Below are 20,386 nucleotides of genomic sequence, written 5' to 3'. Positions count from 1 at the left end.
GTTGTATTTAATGACCTCCAGGGGTTGCTTCCAGCCCCTACCATTCTGAGAGTCTGTAATGGTGGAACACAGGTTAGTGAAGCCCAATGCTTGTAACTCTGAACTGGCCACCCTCAGCTGGTGGTTGAGGTCTCTCTTCACAGAACAGAGCTTCACAGCGTTCTGGGACACCATGAGATAAACTTTATTACAAGGGCTTTAAAAAGCAGGGACTAAACACAGCATTAAAAAGCAGCTGAGAGGCCAGCCCTGGGCTCAGAGCTCATCACTGACAGCAACAGTCAGTGATGCTGTCCCCCTTTCCACATCCTGGCCCTGTCCTGTAACACCCAAGGGAATGCCCAGAGCAACCATCCTTGGGTGTTCTCCAAGGTGTGCCAGCCAAGGAGCCCATCCTGAGGACCCATCTCTTCCTGGTTCCCTCCTGGCTGACAGCTGCTGCTTCTCATCTCTGGTGGTGCCTTGAGAACAAGGAGCTCGCCCAGGAGCAGCAGGACACCTGCTTGGAGCATACTTGGTCACAAACTCTATCACTGAGTGTCACAAAGACAACACAGAAATAACCCAGGTAGGTGCCCAGGCAGAGGGGTGTTTGGTGTCCTGGGCTGATGCTGGTACAGGTCACAGACATCAAAGCTGTAGGGTACCCTTGCCAATTAAAAACAGAGGAAGATAGAAAATGATCACTGCCTGTAGAAACCTAACTCCACAGAAGGTCTGGGTGACAGCACTGCAGGAAAGGGCCTGCCCTCGGATCAAAGGTGATGGTGCAGAGTCGTAGCATGGAGAGCTGATCGTGTCCTTCAGGAGTGCTGGATCACTTCTCTGGGTGGGCAGATGCTGGGCTCTGGGCTTTCACCTCAAGGGGAAAGGAAAATAAAGGTTAAAATGGTGCTCCCAGGGAGTGCTTTGTAAGAAGCAACTGCGAAAACCTCCCCAAGGTAAGAAGGGTGGGAAAAGAAGCTCATTGGCCTGGTGAAATCATCACAAGGGATGCCAGCCAGGTTCCCTCAGGATGAGCCACAGCACTCCAACCCTCAGCACATCAAAACATTTGTGCAGTAGAAGACCAGAGAGCTGCCTGCTGAGGAGCTCTTGGTCAGGGCAGTCCAGCCCATACCCCTCTCTGTCCTCCACAGCAGCTGCCTCACCTGTGAGCTCCTGCGCCTCAAGCCAACAGGACCATCTGCCATCTGGAGGCTCCTTCCTCCACTGCTGGTGCTGAGGAAGGAGGACAGGGACACTGTCAGAGGAAGCCTACCATTCTCACTGATCTTTCTGCTGGTCCTTCCCACTAGGGAGACTCTGGGAAGAAGCAGCCCTTTGTGCTTCTCCCAAACCCTGGTACAGTTGGTTTTGTAGCAGAAGAACCAGCTCCTGAGCAGAGTGCCACAACAGAGAGGTCACAAGTGCTCTCCTGCATCTTCTCCCTGGCACCACTTTGTTCTCTAAAAGCCCAGGGTTACTGATTGAAACTTGGGTAAGCAGCAGCCAGATGAAAATGACTGAAACCCTTTCAGCCACTGGTGAAAAAGAGGATCCAGACTTGCTCCCTAAGGGAATGAGGCAAGAGGACTGGGGTGGATTTGTCACTGTTGGGTTGCTGCCTTGAAGGGATCAGAACATCCCAGGCCTAAGGCTGTGTTCTGCTTTCAACACAGGAAAATGTGCTCCAATGCTGCCACTGATCCCTTATGCTCTAGGGCAGGCACAGCATGGCCCACTGAAATGGAAGGCAAAGGTGTTACCTTGGTTGGGATGAAGAAGTTCTTGAGATGCTGGGTCTGAAGGCTTCAGAACGAGAGTTCTGAGCAGGTCTCTCACGTGGCATTGTCCCAGCTGCAGAACCACCTGTACTTCTGCTCTTTGGCCTCCCTTCATTGCCAGATGCCTTCCTGGGTTTCCCTCTCGGGTCACGAGCATCACTGCCTCTGGCTGAAGCAAACACTGGGGCTGTCCTGGCATTGGATGTACCATTCAGCAACTTGGTCCCTCCTGCAGGACAGCTGAGCCTCTGCTGCCCAAAGCCTTCAGTGCACCACGGAGAAACATCTCCTGAGAGGAGAAGAACACAGTGTGGAACAGGAAGATAAATAGAGCATGAGAGAGACCATTCAGGTACCAAAACCAGACCTTACTTCATTCCAGCAGCACCAAGACCTCACCAAGTCTGAGTGATTTCATCTTTCTTGGATAAAACCAGACTGACAGTGGAGTATCAAAGATGGATAAGCATTGGCAAGAGAACAGGGTAACAACATCTACTGAGCCTGGAACACTCAGTCCTCACAAACAGAGGAGTAGAGTGTGTACCCCACCTTGGTGCCTGACTCGTCTCCGAGCCAGCTCTGGAGAGTCTCTTCTCCCTGGGTTGGAGCGAGGAGGCCGCAGCTGCTGAGGTCTGAAGCTGGCAGTGGGGCTGGCTGGGCGCAGGTCGCAGTGGTGCTGAAGCAGAACACAGGGTGGAGATGTAAGTGGCAGCTCCTCCAGACTCGGTCCTGTGCAAACATCGCCGAGCATTGCCCCTCAGATCTGGGTTAGCAGGGAAGTGTTCTGAGGAGGCGGCAGATACTGCTGCCTGGCGCCCACACCTTCTCTCACACAGAGCTTAGGAACAGCCACCAGCTAGCACAGAGCCTGAGTGAAAATGGAACTGGCAGCATGAGCTGGTCCTGCTGAACAAAAACACCCCAGAAACGGGGCCTCACTGCCAGCCAGCACAACCAGAGCTTCCCTGTCAGTCTCCTGTCCCTCAGGGCTACAGCTCACCCTGCAAAGCCAGTCAAAAGCAGTCTTGAAGCAATGCCACCGCAGTCCTAATCAAGTTCTCCCCATCAACCTGGTATCAGCGCCCCCATAAAGAACAAATCCAAGGGCAAATGTCAAGTTTCAAGTTATTTCCAAGTTGTGCTGCCCACAGAAGTGCCCCTGGTTGCCGTCCTGGTTACAAAGTTGTGGTTTTCTGCAGGTTAATTACATCAAGGAACAACAGAACAAGAAGACAGAAACTAAGAACTCAGAAGGAAATCATCAGTTCCCTCTGTTAGGTACCAGGAAACACAGAGTGTCCTGCTCCTGGTCTGCAAGCCAACTGCTGCTCAGCTACTTCTGATTACTGTACAGAAACTTCACCTAGAAGCTGGCAGCTAAAGCAGCCTTTGCAGTCTGCATTTCCTGAACAGGAAAGGAGAGTCTCCCAACGGCCAGCTGTGACAGGAAGCGATGGGACTCATCCTTAGTGTCAAGCATGACTCATTTGCATGGGCTAAGCTATGAAATTTTATCAGATCTCACTTCTACCAACACTGATTTTGCCATCACCCAGGAGAGGAAAGGCCCAGAAAAACAAAGCAGCCCAGCACAGCTTCACTAGGTTGTTAGTGGGGGCTACGCAGCAAGGGCAGAAGCTGAGGAAGCTCATTGTTTCCATACGGCATCTGCAAGAGCAGGAAATTCCAGGAGTGCCTCTTCCCCCTGCACACCACTCCCCAGAGCTGTTCGTGGGGTCTAGAGAAGCACCAGAGCAACAAGTGGTCTAGCTGGTATCTGCCCAGTGTTCCTGAAGCAGCAACAGCTTCAGGAGCAGAAGCTGGAGCTGGTGGTCTTCCTGTGCCAGCAGTACCAGAAGTACCACACACCCTGCAGCACACATCACAAACCAACCTCTTCCCTCTTAGACCAAGCTTCCAACCTATTTATGCTCTCACCTTCTCTCCCTCTTTACATCTACCCTCTGAGATGTTCCTCATCACCTAGTCTGTGCTACCTACCTCCTCTCTTACCTAACCAGGTCACACACTTGTGCTCCTCTCCCTCCTCAGCTGTGATTCACATGTCCTGGTTTCAACACAACTTTGACATGAGTCAAACATTTCTGTTGAGCAATCTCTAGGCCTTTTGTTCAGCTTTTTTGTTACAAGAGCTTTCAAATCAGTTGTCAGCTTTCAGCAGGAGCCTTAGCACACCCAGGCAGCCAAGAGGCTTTCTTTGGGAAGACCTGACAGGGGGACAATTGCTTGCACTCCTGAAATGTGCCACACCAGAAAGACACAGGACTTGGCATAGTGCTTGAAGGACTGGGTGTGAGAGGACAGATGGAGCTGTGTCTAGTACCTGATGATGGAACAGTGTCTCCTCTTCCAGCTGGATGCCACAAAATTCACATGGAATCATACTGTCTGCTTCCCAGACAGCTCTGGACTGGGATGAAAAGAGAGACCTGCAGCATTTGGACTCCAGAGCACGCAGCCCATTGTAGTCTCGTGGATTTGGAGAAGAACTTCTTTTACTGAAGGAGGCAAAGGCACTCGCAGGGTTACAACCTGTCTGTTACACAAGCAACAGGGAAGAGTCAGGGCAGATGGACTTGCCAAATCACACTTTACAAAGCCCAGATCAGCAGAGCTCCCCTGGTGTCACTGAGTGAAGACTGAACCTTTTTGCAGTCGTGGTGACAGAAAAAAAGAAGTCTTCACTGCCAAACCCCCAGATGCAAAAGGAGAAAATACTAAACCTGGTGAAGAATCAGGTCTTCTGCAGGGTAGAGCTCCTCACAGAACTCACAGGGCAGCATGATGACCTCATCTCCTGCAGAGTAAGTTAACAGTTATCTCCTCCACCATAGGGAAGTCTGACACAGTTGGATCAACTTATCTTCAAAATTCCCAAGCCACAGCCTCCTGTTCTGTGCCTCAGGACTAGAGCAAACACTGAGAACACAGCTCCTCTAGTCCTGGCTGCTGAATTTCACATCACACAGAGCGAGAACAATGTTTTGGGGTCAAAGCTACATCAGTGCTCTGGTAAAACAGCCTCTTGCTGCCTTCAACAACCCTTCAGCAGCATTTCTGCCTTCTGAAGCAAGCTGGCCCTTGGGGTCTCCCCCACATTGTCCCCTCCTATCATGCTTACTTCAACAAGAAGGTCGTTACCTCCTCAGTTGTTATGAAGCTCTCACTACATATCAAGGTCAGAGCTCCACCACATCTGAGACTACTTCTTCCCTCTCTGTCTTGCTTTATCAATCCCTCTCTGAAAGCAAAGCCTTTTGAAAGCTGATATAGCTGCTACAGTTTGAGGGAGCAGGAGATAATTCTGAAGGAAAGAAGGAGAAATGGTGCTCACGCAGAGCCGAATCCCCTGTGTGTTCATTATCTATACATGATTTAGAGGGAGTCTCAGAGGGACTCACTTTGGCAGTTTAAAACACCCAGGCAATCTTTGACATTTCCAATCAAGAATCCTCACCCTCCCTCTGAAGCATTAAGGGGCAAACCCCACCACAGGAGTGTTTGTACTTACTTTTTGTGCAGTTTGTCGTGCTAAAAGATGCTAAAGAGTCACGAGAGAAGATATTTGCCTTGTCTCTTTCACGAAGACAGGCAGATGATGGCACAGACTCTTTGGTGTAGTAGCTTTCCCAGCAGCCACTGGGAATTTCATCTGCAGTGTTATTGGGAGGATTATGCTCATTTTGGAGGCTAAGAGCCAACACGTAGTCTAAATCTGCGTTCCACTCGTCATAAAGTGAAGAATGAGTGGTTTGATTTCTCTCCAACTGGTCCAGATAATCCTCTTCAAAAGACAAATATCATAAATTTGAGAGAACATTAAGCCTGCAACAAGCAATTCCCTTCTGGACATTAGATAAGCTCAACCATGAGGGCTTTCCATGACCACATGTGGGATACTCATGGTGCTGAGCATTTCAAAGCCTTGAAGGACACCTGCATCAATATTCAAGAGGAGGAAGGGAAAGAGTCATCCTGGGGTTGCTTGTAACAAGGAAAAAAAGAAGGAAGTGATTCCTCTTACTCTAAAAGCTTGAACTTAAGCTTTGCAAAGTCAGTGAGGAATCTTCCATGACCTACACTGAACAAGGTCCCCTGAATCCACTGTGATCTCACAACCCTTTTACAAGGCTGAGACACTTGGACTTCATTTTTTCAGTATACTGATGGGAAAACAATTTCCTTTTAATGGCATTTGAGGCCAGCACTGATTACAGCACCAGAACGAGAGGACACAGCCTCAGGCTGTGCCAGGGGAAATTTAGGCTGGAGGTGAGGAGAAAGTTCTTCACTGAGAGAGTCATTGGACACTGGAATGGGCTGCCCGGGGAGGTGGTGGAGTCGCCGTCCCTGGAGCTGTTCAAGGCAAGGTTGGACGTGGCACTTGGTGCCATGGTCTGGCCTTGAGCTCTGTGGTAAAGGGTTGGACTTGATGATCTGTGAGGTCTCTTCCAACCCTGATGATGATACTGTGATACATGAGAATTGTAAACAAAGCCTGCATGTGTATGAAAATACTACTACTTGTGAACACACTTTGGAAGCTGGTGTGAGTGGTCTACAAGTTCCAGCTCTCCAGATTATTCAGCTTTATTAACTAAGCCAAGAAGATATTTCTATGAGCAGGGCAGCCTTCTACAGTAGAGGCTGTCTTTCAGTGATCTGCAGAGTTAAACCTCTGAGTGGTCCCCTAAGGATAAAGTAAAAAGGAAAGGCTCACAGAAAGGTCTTGCCTGAAGCATAGCATGACCCCTTGTATGTGCAGGTAAGAGACCAGAGGCTTTCAGCTATGCCCAAACAGGATGTAACTGCAGAAGTGCACAGCACTATGCATGTGAGCCCACATCCACACCTTACCTACCCTCATGCTTCACTAAAGCAACAAAGAGTGCAGCTGCTGAGCAAGAACGGACAGAATCTGCAGCGAGCAAACAATTCTGTTTCCTTTTCAAGCTAGATCCATGAAGACAGAAGAGGCAGAGGACTGGGCTTTTACACCAGGTACCCCAGAAGTCCTGTTCTGCTGGCTCACAGCTCTGCAGCCCTGTTCCAGGGTAAAACAGCCCTACCCACAGCACCCCTGGAGCTTTCACTGCTCAGTGTTTTTACACAATGCAATGACAAACCCAAATGTCACATCAGAAGCCAGTGACTGCTCTTCTCTACACTTTACCTTGCTTTTGATTGCTTTGTACTGCTGAAACACTTCTTCTGCTCATGGCCTTTAAGGTTTGGTCTCCTACACAGCTTCTATAAATGTTTTCTATAATAATGATGGTCACCAATGTTGAACAAATGATTTTGTAGCACCTTGGGCATTCCCCACCAGGACCCAGCACAGTTACCTGATCTTAACCGGGTTTGCACATCTCCATCCTCACCCCCAAAGCGAGGCACTGTTTTCCTTCCTCTTCCTTGTTTCACCTCATGCCCACAGACTCGAGGATGCTCTTTCAGATCTTTCACCATGACATTATGACCACAGCCACCACAGGTCTCAGTCCGGGCCCCACAGTAAACTTCATGATCCTGGAGCTTGTTGAAGGTAAGGGGAATGTCACAGAACTGGCAGAGGGCAGGACGCAGGGGGCACGACGATGCCTGGGAAAGAAAAAGGGATTCTTTGTCACATATGGGAGACTGAGGGAGGTTCTCAGTTTGCTTAAGAGCTGAGCAGTCTATTGTTTCTGTAGCCAGATGAAAGCTGGGCTAAAGAATAGCCTGCAATAAGATACTACCTGAGAAATGTAAGAACAACCTGGCTTGTATAAGCTGAGTAGCCACAGACACGCCAGCTGTAGCACTCCAACCACTCAGCACACTGAAGTGCCTCACAGCTGTGCAGCAGACTCACAGTGCTTTCTGAAGTTGGCTTTTAGAAAGTCTTGATGTCCATGAAGAAGCACATTTCATAGAATCCTAGGATGGCTTAGGTTGGAAGAGATCTTAGAGATCATCTACTCCAACCCCCTTGCCATGGACAGCTTTCAGCCAGACTCAAGGCCTCATCCAACCTGGACTTGAACACCCCAAGGGAGAAGGCAACCACAGCCTCCCTGTGCAACCTATTCCAGTCTCTCACCACCCTTGTACTGAAGATTTTTTTCCCAAGATCCAGTCTAATCCTACTCTCCCACAGCTTCAAGCCATTCTCCCTTGTCCTATTGCTGAACATCCTTACAAAAAGGCCCTCTCCAGCCTTCCTGTAGGACCCCTTCAGGTACTGGAAGGCATCTCTTAAGTCACAGAATCATAGAATCAGTCACAGTTGGAAGGGACCACAAGGATCAGACAGTTCCAACCCCCTGCCATGCCCAGGGACACCCTACCCTAGAGCAGGGTGGCCACAGCCTCATCCAGCCTGGCCTTAAACACCTACAGGGACAGGGCCTCAACCACCTCCCTGGGCAACCCATTCCAGGCTCTCAGCACTCTCATGGTGAAGAACTTCCTCTTCATGTCCAGGCTGAATCTCCCCACCTCCAGCTATGCTCCATTCCCCCCAGTCCTCTCACTCCCTGAGAGCCTCACCAGCTTTTTTGTAGCCCCCTTCAGATACTGGAAGGCCACAAGAAGGTCACCTGGAAGCCTCCTCTTCTCCAGTCTGAACAGCCCCAGCTCTTTCAGTCTGTCCTCATAGCAGATGTGCTCCAGCCCTCTGAGCATCCTTGTGGCCCTTCTCTGGACACACTCCACATCCCTCTTGTAATGGAGGCTGCAGAACTGGATGCAGTCCAGTCATTCATTTCACTGAGAACTGCTGAAAACCTAACCCGAGAACCTCCCCTTAGCCTTCCCTGTCAGTATATCTGCTGTTAGAGAACAGATTTACAACTCAAAAGGAATTGTTTGCCTGTGTCCTTTAGCCTCCAGTGGACAACAGGTAAATTGCCCCTTAGAAGGGATTAAACAACTAGAACATGTTGGAATTGCAGATGCTGCAAATGATCACTTGCTTCACAAAGCACTACACACAAGAATGCAGGAGAAACTACTTCCAGGGGGTTGAAATGGACACATCTACAAAGGAAATCCTTCTTCCCCTGGCAATAAGCAGACTCAGGTGGCATTTCAAGAGCTGTCTTTAGATGAACTCACAGGAAGGGAAAGTATTGATATTTAGAGCAAATTTGCTTGTGACAGCAGCCAGCTGAACTCCAAAGCACAGAAAATCCTACTCTGTCCTATTTTAGTTTATTTTACAAGCTATTTTAGGTCTGTTTGGACATAATGAGTTATTAAAGTTCAAATCGTGGCTGCAGCAGAGACAGAAATGCAGAATATTAAAGGAATTACAAAAGCCAAGTTAATCATGTTCTGTGCTTCTGTCCTTTGCCTGTAGGCAAGGACAACCTCACCAGTTACCACAGGTAGATGCCCCTTTGCTATGAAGACTTGAGCAGGCTCCACCACTTCAAGGCTCCCTCTCTCAGAGGTTTGCACTTACAAAGCACAGATCAATAAAAAGGATCACAGAATGTCAGGGGTTCTAAGGGACCCAAAGAAATCAATGAGTTGGGATGTATAAATCATAGGATGCAACCCAGGTCTTGGCTGACAGCAAGGCTCCAGAATCACTGCTTGGAAACACCACAAAGTATCTTCCAAGTGTGATAACAACATAAAGCACACCAACCTCATGATCCTTCAGAAGACCATTTTCCATCTTCATCCTACACTTGCAGGTAACCTACGATTATAGAATCAGAGAATCAACCAGGTTGGAGACCTCCAAGCTCATCCAGTCCAACCTAGCATCCAGCCCTGGCCAATCAATCAGACCATGGCACCAGTTGCCTCATCCAGGCTTTTTTTTTCCACCTTCAGGGACGGTGACTCCACCACCTCCCTGGGCAGCCCATTCCAATGCCAATCACTCTCTCTGACAACAACTTCCTCCTAACATCCAGCCCAGACCTCCCCTGGTACAATTTGAGACTGTGTCCCCTTGTTCTGTTGCTGGGTGCCTGGCAGAAGAGGCCAACCCCACCTGGCTACAGCCTCCCTTCAGGTAGCTGTAGACAGCAATGAGGTCTGCCCTGAGCCTCCTCTTCTGCAGGCTGCACACCCTCAGCTCCCTCAGCCTCTCCTCACAGGGCTGTGCTCCAGGCCCCTCACCAACTTCACCATCCTTGTCTGGACACACTCCAGTATCTCAACATCTCTCTTGAATGGAGGAGCCCAGAACTGAACAGACCTGGTTAGATGAATTGCCCCAGAAGGCAGCAGTTTTAGAGGAGAAGTTTGTTTCTCACCTGCACGTGTTCAGACTCAATATGGTTCTTCATCTCAGACTGTGGGATGGATTCGCTGCAGTAGCTGCATACTTCAATGTTTCTGCTGCAGTGGATTTCATGAATGATGAAATTAGCAGCAGGGATATCCTTTTTGCTGTGAGAAAGTTGCAGAGGTTACCGTGCAGGAAATTCACCAAGAACAATTCCAAGCAGTTTTCCATAACAATAAGACAAACAAACAAACAAAGAAAAGACAAACTGAGAAAGCTTCCTAAGAATTCATGGTTTAGAGAAGTAAATAAAGAGAAATGCAAGCCCAGCCGGGCCTCAGTGCTCCTTCACAGATGGGGGCACCTTTTTTTTTCAGCACAAAGAAGTAATCACCAGGTTCAGGTTAATAAATTAATCTAAGCAGATAAAGGTTTCTTGCTGAAAAAGAACTTGGCTGTGAGAGGCTAAGCAGTGCTCTGCTTGGGGAAAAAAAAATTGACTAACAGATGCTGCCAAGGCAGATCTGCTCAGTGGATGACAGCAGTAACCCTGTTACTCTGTAGCCAAAATTCCCCTACTCACCTCATTTCTGAGATACTCACTTTCCTCTGGAGGAGGATGCAAGGCTTACAGATACACAATGTTCAAAAGGAACTGAGACACCAAGGAGCTCCTGCCTCAAGCGGGAAGCATCAGTTCGAGATGGATGCATCATTCCTCTCCTCCCCCCCACAAGCAATCAGCCTTCGAAACACCCAAATTAACTTTGTAACCTATCACTTAGTGCCTTCCACGTCACGAAAATGCTACAGCTGTTCAGTTTTCCTCCTTGCCAACAGCCTGGCAAAGCCACAAAGTCCAAGAGCAGGGTCTGAACTCGCATCCTCGCTGCTTCTGAGCAAACTAGACCCATGTTGCAAGAAACTGTTTGGATCCCAACATCATTTGGAGCTTAAAACAAACAAACAAAAGTTCGTTTCTTTAATTGCTTATATATTCGAGAGGCAACTCCTGAGATGCCATCGTTACCAGTAAACGCATTACCAGCAGGAGAACTGCTACCAAAGAGGAACGACAGCCACAGGATGGGTTCTATTGTTACAGCTCAGAGCCACAAAGCCGCAAAGGAAAGCTCGGACTCGAGTGTTCCAGGGGTACCTCGCTGACGAACAGATCTTTATCTCTCTCTGAACACTTTGCTTTCCATCCAGTGGCCTGTTAAGCCAGACACTCGAGTGAAGGCTGGGAAAACTGTAAGGCAGCCACAGAACGGCTCTGGATGGAGGAGACCTTTCAGATCCGTTAACCCCGCGCTGCCAGGGCACCACTAAACCACGTCCGCGCCCCCCGCGCCCAACACCACATCTCGGCGGCTCCCAGAGCCCCTCCAGGGAAGAAGGCTCCACCTGGGCAGCCTGGAGCAAGGCTTAGCAACCCCTGGGGGAAAGAAATTGTTCCTCATGTCCAACCTAACACACACAACCCTATTTCACGAGGCAAAACCAAGCCCCCAACCTTTCTAAAAAGGCAGTGTGTTCACTGCTAGTTTGCCCCTTCCAGTATTCCACAGCATTCCAGGGCAATGTCCGCTGTTCACTCGTTCAGCCGCCGAGCCTGTGCCCCGGGGACCCGCACCCCCACAGATCCTCCCCCTCCGCCCAGCATTCGGTTTCGTTTCTCACCAGTTGCCGCACAGCCTGGTTTCCACCTTGGTCACGGCAGCTATAGCCATGTTCCTGCCGAGAGCTGGAAGAGAGGCACCCCCTGCCCCTCGGCCGTTGAGGCAGCCGCACCTCACCGGGGGCGGTAAAAGACTGCTCCGGTTCCCTCAGCCTCAAGGCCCGGCCAGCGGCTTCCCTCCCTCGGCCGGGAGAGGGCTGAGAGCACCGTGCCTGAGGGAGCGGCACGGAGGGAAGAAGCTTGTGGGAGGAAAGGAACCAGCCCCCAGAAGGGAAGACACCAGCCCCGGCTCCTCAGGAGCCCAGCAACGGGCCCGGCCCCGCCCCGCGCTTCCTACCGGCGCCGTCCCCCCCGCCCCGGGGCCGGCCCGGCCGGCGGCTGCGCACTGCGGTTCTGCGCTCTCATCATGGCGGCGCGGGGCCATGTGCAGGACCCCAACGACCGGCGCCTGCGGCCCATCTACGGTACGGACCTCGCGGCCCCCTCGCCCCGCTTCCCCCGGCCCGGCGGCCCGCCCCGCCGCTGCCGCCTCGCCGGCTTGCCCCGGCCCGCCCGGCGGTGCCTGGAGACGACGCGGACGGGCCCGTCGGGCCGCCCGGCCCGGCAAGCGCTGTCTAGCTCCTCCGGTGGGACCCGCTGCACGCCCGCCTCTCCTGTCCGTGTCGGTCTGTCCCTGGCGGCGCCAGCCCCCCATGCCCCTCTGAGCGGGCAGGCACCGTCGCAGCCCGCTGCGGGGCTGGCGGGAGGGGGGGGAAGCACGGCCGCGGCTCCCGACCGAGGGAGGCTCTCGGCCTCCTGCCGCCCCGTCCTTCTCCCGCGGTGTGTGCTCGGGGGGCTAGCTGCTGTGGAGCCGCAGAAGCTGGCCTCGGTTCCCTCCCGGGGCTGGAAACGGGAGTTTGGCTGGGGCGGGGGCCGACAGTGCGCGTTCATCGGAGCCCCCCGCAACATCGCTGCCTGCCGGGAGGTCTCCCCGCACCCGGTACCGCTCTCCCCGTGGGTTTGGAGGGGTGGGGGTGGTCTGTGCCGCTTCTCTGGAGCAGGATAGCTTTGGGCGGCGTTTTGTGCTGCAGAGAAGTTCCAAGTGGATTAATTCATAGGAGGGACAGGAACAGTCCGGGAAGCCTGAAGTTGTAGGTTGAGATGTTGCGGCTCAGGCTAATTACGGTGTTAGGACAGTTACTGGGGAGACAGGAGTGAAGGAGCGGGAAGAGGATGGGCTTGTTAAGGAACCTCGTGTATTAAGCTGTCCCCAAGTATTTCCCGGAGTACTACTTGCAGCTGGGGTTGCTTAAGAGGTCGTAGAGGAGTTTGACTCTGCTTATGCAAATCCAGAGAAAGAGAAAAAAGCGCTTCCCCAGGCTACAGTGCTCTTTCTTCCCTAACGTTGAAGACGGGGTAAAGGTTTTGGGGAACGTCCTTAAGTTTTCTGCACCACGACAAAAATCTCTTCCTGCAGACCTGTGGAGAGCTGCCCTCGTTTTGGGATGGGTGAGATTTGGGAATGTCCCTTGCTGCTTGGCCTGCGAGAGTGATGCATTGCAGACTTGGGTCTGTAACCATCCCTTAGAGGTGTCCAAGAAGCATGTGGACCTGGCACTTCAGGACATGGTTTGATGGTTATGGTGGTCTTGGGCTGGTGGTTGGACGTAGTGATCTTAGAGGTCTTTTCCTGCCAAAACCATTCCGTGGTGCCACAGGATCTGGTGAAGTGGAAGAAGATAACTGTGCTCACACTTCTAATTAGGCACAACTGTCTGAAAGCTCATTGCGTAATGAGGAGCAGAGCCCTGTGGTTTGTCTCGATGCAACACTTCTGATTCCCTTAGTTTTCTGTGCGTGCTGTGATTGCCCTTTTTACTGACGTGGTAGAGCCTGTGGAAACCCCTTAAGTGTCCTTCAAAGAAGAAAAAGCATGGCAAATTCAGGTGATGTTAAAGCAGAGGATGCAGCGATGTGTTTCACAGTGTTCATTTGGGAGAGCGTGGCTTTTTTTGGAGACTGCTTTTAAAATAGCTTTCTGCTAGTGCTGGAAAGGATGCTCTGCAGTGGAGGATTTGAATTAAGGCTGTGGTGCTGCAGAACCTGCAGTAAGGTGCATGTCCTTAAAGAGGTAAATGCTTTCACAGAAGCCATGAACTGGAGAGGTGCAGCATGAAGTCGAAGGTCTGGTTCTTGGCTTAAAACAGTGCTTTCCAGTTTACACCGTGCCCTCGGTTCCTCTGGTCCCTTGACAGCAGTGCTTATCTTTCATCTCGATTTGTTCTCCTTTCACCTAAAGGTTCATGTGTTGCATTTCCAGCCACTAAACATCTCCACCTACAGACTTGCAGTTGATGCAGGCTTTATTTTCCTTTAGCTTGAATTCCTTTGGAAGCAGCCAGCTGCTTTGGCTGCCGGCAAGTTTGCTTGTTGTTAGGAAAATACAGTCTCTTTATGCTGCTGTAGTTTAGGGAGGCTTTGTGGTTTATTTGGTTTCTTTAGAAGACCTGAAGTGGAGATCTTATCGGTGCAGTTGTTAAACAACTCAAGACAGGCAGCGCAGCGTGGCGGCTAATTTGAGTGTAAGTGAACTGTGCAACAGAGCCTTAAATCAAGAAGTCCCTGCTGGTGTGTGATGAGATCACCAGGATGTTCTATCCTACAGCTTTCAAACCTCTCCACTGAGAAAAGCCTGCTGGAGTTTCAGTGTTAAAGGTGATGCACAGGTTTTCCGGAGTTAAAGGTGGCCATGTAACCCGTGTCAAGACAGTGGATTACAGTTTCAAACGACGCCTTGCGCAGCAACGTTTTGTTTTGGTTAGTGGGCAGGCTGCCTTCTCTGAGGTTTTGTCTTGATGGTCTCAGGAGCCCAATTAGATCTGCTTCAGATGTCTGCAGCACGCACTTGGCCGTGGCAGCACGTGTGAAAGCTGCTGAATATAAAGCTCATTAGTATAGATGCATGCTTTGTACCACATAGCAAGGAATTGCTAAAGGTCACCTCTCTGCTCCGTTAAAGAGCTGTCTCTCATAATGAGAACTGCAGTCCTGACAAGAAAAAGATTGTAATGTAATTTCAATTAACTGCTGTGAACTCTGGGTGCAGCTTGGTAGGGGAGAGGCCAGAGCAATGCGGGCAGACCCTTCCCTCTTGGCATGGCAGGTGCAGCAAAGCAGCTTTCCTGCAGGGTTTTGGTTACTAAGTATTGCATTTTGAGGGAGGGGAAGCACATAGGCACCATTTTCTGATCTAAAACTGTTTAAAAGATTGTAATGTGATTGCAGTTAACTGGTGTGAGCTCTGGGCACAGCTTGGTAGGGGAGAGGCCAGAGCAATGCGGGCAGACCCTTCCCTCTTGGCATGGCAGGTGCAGCAAAGCAGCTTTCCTGCGGGGTTTTGGTTACTAAGTATTGCATTTTGAGGGAGGGGAAGCACATAGGCACCATTTTCTGATCTAAAACTGTTTAAAAGATTGTAATGTGATTGCAGTTAACTGGTGTGAGCTCTGCTCGCAGCTTGGTAGGGGAGAGGCCAGAGGAATGCGGGCAGACCCTTCCCTCTTGGCATGGCAGGTGCAGCAAAGCAGCTTTCCTGCAGGGTTTTGGTTACTAAGTATTACTTTTAGAGGGGGGGAGAAAGCACACCGGCACCATTTTCTGAGCTAGAATTGTCTAATAACGTGATGATGAAGCTGAAAATTACAAGCTGAAGAAAGGAAAAAGTGGTCAAAGACAAGGGGGGTTTCTACAGGTGAAGTTGTACTAGATAATGGGATATCCCCTGGGAGCATTAAAGGCAGCCTGGTGCAAACAGAGTGATACTCGTGTTAGGGAGCAGATTGGCTCTGCCTGAAGTATGGATGGTGCTGGAGGAGCAGGTTTTCTCACTTAATCCTTTGATAGATTGCGAGTGCTTTGTCGCTAACCTTACTGCCTGCTAAAAGTCATTGAAGGGCTCCCAAAGGCAAACCAGATTAGTTTCTGCCCTTACTGAAGCAATGTGCCTAAGCTGCAGCGCTAGCAAAGAGCTGTTGCTGCAGAACCTGCCCTATTATCTCTCTCTTTTGTTGCTGTGATGATCTATGTGGAGTAATTACAAAAGCTTGTTTGTTTGAATGACTAAAACCTCGCACAGCCAGATGAATACTTCATCTGCAAAATGACATGTTTCCTGAACCGTGGGGCTTAGCAGTGATTGTGCAAGGAAAATGAAGTTTTAGCAGCGCCTACTCCACAGTGCAATCCGAGGTAGCTTTCCAGAATGGTCTTGGGTTCTGTTCTAACACTGCCTGTGTTCTTCCTGTGCAGATTATCTCGATAATGGCAATAATAAAATGGCAATCCAGCAAGCAGATAAGCTGCTCAAAAAACACAAGGATCTCCACTGTGCAAAGGTAGGTGCAGCCGCGATGTGCTTGGCCAGCACAGCTCTCAGACCTGGAGTCTTGCACTCTGCCTTTCAAGCAGCATCTGTGATCTTCCAGAGTCCGTGGTGTTATCTGAACCCTCTGGAACATCTTGGACTGTTCTGATTCACAGTTTAATCACAGAGTTTTGCCTGAAAACTGTTACTGATCCTTTCCATGAGGTGTTTCTAATGACCATAGTGTGGTTGAGCACAGATGAATTAATTGTCAGAGCCAGTGCCAGCAACCCTGGCTGTGCCTCTTTTGGACTTCAGGCTGAGATACTTATCTGGAGTAGTTTGGACCATTTCCGTGGGAGGTGTAGCCCTCGGTAAAATGTAACAAGGTGATTTTGGAGGCATTTGCTCTTCTGCTACTTGTTCGGTGCCCTCCTTGCCATGCCCCTGTTGAAGGGAAGGGATTTCTGCTCCTCAGTTTGCCGAATGTATCGCTGTATTTCTACTTCTCTTTCCCCTGTGGCTTTTCCTCTACAGTTAGTACCACTTCTTTATTTTGCAAGCTTCCCAAGCTGAGGCCTGTGCCACTGACCTGAGTCCCATTTGTGTCCCTTCTCTGTGGCCAGTTATGGAAAGAAAAAAAAACAATTTTGGAAGGAGTGGTCAGTTCCCAGGCTGCAGGTGGGGAAAACTGAGCAGCAGCTGATGCCTTGGAGTAGCCTGCACCTCTGTTCAGAGATGGAAAGCTATGCTACTTGCTGCAGCTTGCATTTGGAAGTTTTCCTTTTCAGCTGTGTGGATTAGGAGGTTAATAAAACCTAAGGTTCTGTAGAAAGCATCAGGTGGTTGGGTGAAGGCTCTCCTCACCAGGAGTGAGAGGATTTTCACCTGTAACTGCCAGCTCTATTTCTAATGGCTGCCTTTATGTTGTGTCTCTAGGTGCTAAAGGCAATTGGCTTGCAGAGAACTGGCAAGCAAGATGAAGCCTATGCTCTGGCACAAGAAGTAGCAGCTCTTGAGCCCACAGATGACAATTCCTTGCAAGCACTGACTATCCTTTACCGGGAAATGCACAGACGTAAGCATTTTCCTTTGCCTCTCCTAAGCACCATGATTTACCTTCTCCCAGAAGTGTGTGACCTACAGCTTCGTGGCACATGTGCTATGTCCAGGGTTTCTGTCATAGGCATGGCATTAGGCTCAGAAAAGTGAAGTGATGCCTCTTATAAACGTTTCTAAGTCTCTGGTGGTCACCATAAAGCAGAGAGCCTTGTTGAGGTTTCTTTTGTTGACATTACTGTGTGCATGCTAACAACCATCCATCACCATCAGCCTGTCATTTATTACTTTTTAATGAAAGCTGCTGGAATTTGTTGTCAGGGGATGTGGTGATGGTGACAGATGACGTGGTCTGTGGTTTGGTGTGTGCTTAGTGCTGCAAGACTGTAGGTTTGGGGTTCAGGTCTCAAGAAGCTGTGACAAAGGAAGTCCTGGCCTCTCGGTTTGGCCACGTCATGATTTTGAGGAGGGTTCCTTGTAGTGATAAGGTGTATTAAAAGCCTAAAATACTAAATCATGGATGTTTGAGTGATGGAGTTAAACTGCATGTGCTGTTCTGAAAGAAACCAGAACTAATACACTGCTTATCTACAGCTCTAACCAGTTGTTGGTTCTGGCAGCTTCATGTGGGTCGTGGTGGTGGTAGCAGCATTCACTGCTGAGTTGGAGCAATGGCAGTGGGGTGAGACAGCTTCTGTAGAAAAGGGTATTTGGTATCAATCTGCAATCCAGCACTTGCTAATGCTCTCTGTGATGGTTTGGGTGTTACCTGCCCCCCCCCCACTCTTATGAAATCACCCAGACTAGACTCAGCTGAGCTGAAGCTTTGTAGTAACAGCTGAGCACAATATACGAGCAGATATTTACAATCTATATGGAAATATACGAGTTAAAAAGGTAATGCAGAAACACAACACCTCTCCCAGAAACCAGAGTCCCCAAGAGGGGCTCCCAACCACCCTTCCACCTTCTTTCCACCCCTCTACCTTATCCCAGACTTTGCCTTCAGGGTGAGTTTGGAGAACTGGCCAGGCTGGGTTAGAAAGCAGAAGGATTAGTTACACAGACAGCAGGTTAGGGAGAAAAGTGCAGGCAGGCAGGGACACACAGCCACTGTGTTATCAATGTTCTTCTTTTTATACATCTCAGCAAGCCTATGAGTGAAGAAGACATCACCACTGTTTCCTTTTCACAGCCTATCATCTAATTTTGCTCTCTAAACTCTCCCAGATAGACTCAAACTAGCACAACTCCTAGTTTGTTTCTGTCTGTGTCTCTGTGTGGAATGAGAGCATCACTTCTTGAATAATAAGGAATCTGTGTGTGATTGCAGTGTAAACCTCTGAAAATGCCAAGGCCTTTCTCTGATTCTAAACATCTTGCATAAGCATCAACTCAAGTTTCTAACTTAAGTCTCTAACTCTGAGAGGAAATAACTCAGTGTCAAGCACTTCCACTTCTGGTCCTGCGAGGAAATTGCCTTTAGATGCTTTGTGTGTGTTTGTGCAGGGTATGTAAACTGTGTCAAAGACAAACTGCAGGTGGTTTCCTAAGTACTGCACAGCTCTGGTTGCATGTGTAAGGAAAAACAGTTGGGGAGGCTGTCAATATAAGAAAGCTTTGCATATCCTAAACTATTAGGATATTAAAGCAACTATTTATTACCTAATATTTGGCTGTTAAGGCACACTCTTAGCAAGGACTATAGTGTGAAGCATTTTCTTTGTTAAAAATAGTAGACCAAGCAATTGGGAAAGAGCAGGATATGACTAATGTAAGTAAACCTTCAAGATGGGAAACTGATTTGATACTAAGCTCTGAAAATGTTCTGTGTTTTGATTCATGATTCACCTGGGGCAGTCATTCTGCTAGGAGGAGAAATCTTTATTCAGTTTTATTGCTCCCAAATAGGTAAACTTCCTTTTAAGTGCTTCTGAAGGGATTCAGTTGTTGCTGGTAACTTGATTTTGTTTGTTGTTTGGTTTTTAAGCTCTCTCCTCCTTTGGTGTTTGTATGCTTGGGGTGTTGGCAGAGTGCACTGTTTCTGTGGTTGCTGAGTGTTGTTAGATTGCTTCTCAGAGCGTTGCTGATGCTCTCTTTAGTTAGCTGTGCTTTAAAATGAGTTTGGTGTTAACTCAAGCATCTGGTTTTGGTTTAGCTGAACTGGTAACCAAGCTTTATGAGGCAGCTGTGAAGAAGGTTCCCAACAGTGAAGAGTATCACTCCCATCTCTTCATGGCCTATGCCAGGGTTGGAGAATACAAGAAGATGCAACAGGTATGATCAGCAGTTTGTGTGGTAGGCCTTTTGAGGTCTTGGGTTTTTTGTTGTGCATCTCACTGTGAATGCCTTCTCATATTGTAAGTCATCTGCCAGAAAGCTAAGCTGGCTTCATGCAGAGGTTACACTCTGTGCTGGTTTTCACAGGAGGGCTCAAAAGGCTGTTGTTTAGAGGGTGTCTGAAGATGAAGGCTTTCTTCCTCTTACCTGGGATAGGACAGTTGTGCCTTTTGTGTGCCAATCTGCTAGAATATGTTGGTTGTTTTGGGAGGATTTTATCAATCTGTTGTGAACAGCCTGATGGTTACATAGAATGGTTTAGACTGGAAGGAACCTCAAAGCTCATCCAGTTCCAAGCCCCTGCCATAGGCAGCAACACCTCCCACCAGAACAGGTTGCTCAAGGTCTTGTCCAGCCTGGCCTTGAACACCTCCAGGGAGCATCCACAGCTTCCCTGGGCAACCTGTGCCAGTGTCCCACCACCCTCACTGTAAAGAACCCTTTCCTAACATCCAGTTTAAACCTGCCAGTTTAAACCCATTCCTCCTTGTCCTGTCATTACAAGACCATGTCAATAGTCCCTCCTCAGCCTTCCTGTAGGCCTCCTTCAGATACTGAAAGGCTACCATAAGGTCTTCTCAAAGCCTTCTCTAGACTGAAGGAGGAGGATGTGAGGAGGTGTGTTATAAAGAGATTCTGGAATAGATAGAAAATGATCTAGAAAGATCTTCAGTCTGTGTCCAGAAACTTGCTTTACTGCTTAGTTTGCTGTTGTCTTTGGGAAGAAGGAAGGTGTTCTTGCCCCTGCCCTTACCTCTGCAACCTGACATAGAACTAGGCCTGTGTTGGCTGTAATTCAGAGAAGGAAAGCTAAAAAGCACTGCCTTTGAGTACTTGCTCCTTGGATGGCAGAACAGTGTTGTGCTGGTTAGTTTGTTTTCATCTCTTCCCAATTAAGTGCCTGGAGAATGCCTATAAAAGGAAGATTCTCTTCAGGCATGCACACT

General features: G+C 49.3%; 2 protein-coding genes across 4 annotated transcripts in view; one reads left to right on the top strand and one right to left on the bottom strand.

The window, feature by feature from the left end:
* Nucleotides 1-160: 160 nt before the first annotated feature.
* On the bottom strand, nucleotides 161-11,905 carry TRAFD1 (TRAF-type zinc finger domain containing 1). Of its 2 annotated transcripts, none has more exons than XM_064169004.1 (11): nucleotides 11,701-11,905; nucleotides 10,046-10,181; nucleotides 9,427-9,480; nucleotides 7,136-7,391; nucleotides 5,302-5,574; nucleotides 4,514-4,587; nucleotides 4,114-4,326; nucleotides 2,319-2,445; nucleotides 1,749-2,055; nucleotides 1,152-1,221; nucleotides 161-859 (listed from the first exon to the last, which is right to left on the bottom strand). In XM_064169004.1, exons 1-11 carry the CDS (start codon nucleotides 11,748-11,750, stop codon nucleotides 818-820), a joined length of 1,602 nt encoding a protein of 533 aa, XP_064025074.1. In that variant the 5' UTR covers nucleotides 11,751-11,905; the 3' UTR covers nucleotides 161-817. The 2 variants fall into 2 exon arrangements, with proteins under 2 accessions (XP_064025074.1, XP_064025075.1); XM_064169005.1 differs by having other exon boundaries at nucleotides 7,172-7,391.
* Nucleotides 11,906-11,988: 83 nt separating this feature from the next.
* Nucleotides 11,989-20,386, top strand: part of NAA25 (N-alpha-acetyltransferase 25, NatB auxiliary subunit) — a 35,755-nt gene continuing 27,357 nt past the window's right edge. For both annotated transcript variants that reach the window (XM_064169000.1, XM_064168999.1), the window contains exons 1-4: nucleotides 11,989-12,162; nucleotides 15,986-16,071; nucleotides 16,980-17,118; nucleotides 19,258-19,376. In XM_064169000.1, the coding sequence (XP_064025070.1) occupies nucleotides 12,105-12,162; nucleotides 15,986-16,071; nucleotides 16,980-17,118; nucleotides 19,258-19,376 (402 nt within the window). In that variant the 5' untranslated portion in view covers nucleotides 11,989-12,104. The remainder of the gene's footprint in view (nucleotides 12,163-15,985; nucleotides 16,072-16,979; nucleotides 17,119-19,257; nucleotides 19,377-20,386) is intronic.

The sequence above is a fragment of the Pogoniulus pusillus genome, chromosome 30 (genome assembly GCF_015220805.1).
Source record: "Pogoniulus pusillus isolate bPogPus1 chromosome 30, bPogPus1.pri, whole genome shotgun sequence".
Lineage (NCBI taxonomy): Eukaryota > Metazoa > Chordata > Aves > Piciformes > Lybiidae > Pogoniulus > Pogoniulus pusillus.
Note: the sequence above shows the minus strand (reverse complement) of the source record. Positions and strands in the feature narration are given on the sequence as shown.

Excerpts from the sequence above, each read along its gene's own strand:
- TRAFD1 (XM_064169004.1), bottom strand. The coding sequence starts at position 11,750 with ATGGCTATAGCTGCCGTGACCAAGGTGGAAACCAGGCTGTGCGGCAAC. Across the intron at positions 4,327-4,513 it reads AAGACCTGATTCTTCACCAG|ACAGGTTGTAACCCTGCGAG; the intron begins GTTTAGTATTTT and ends CTTGTGTAACAG. Across the intron at positions 1,222-1,748 it reads ACTTCTTCATCCCAACCAAG|CACCAGCAGTGGAGGAAGGA; the intron begins GTAACACCTTTG and ends CTCCTTCCTCAG.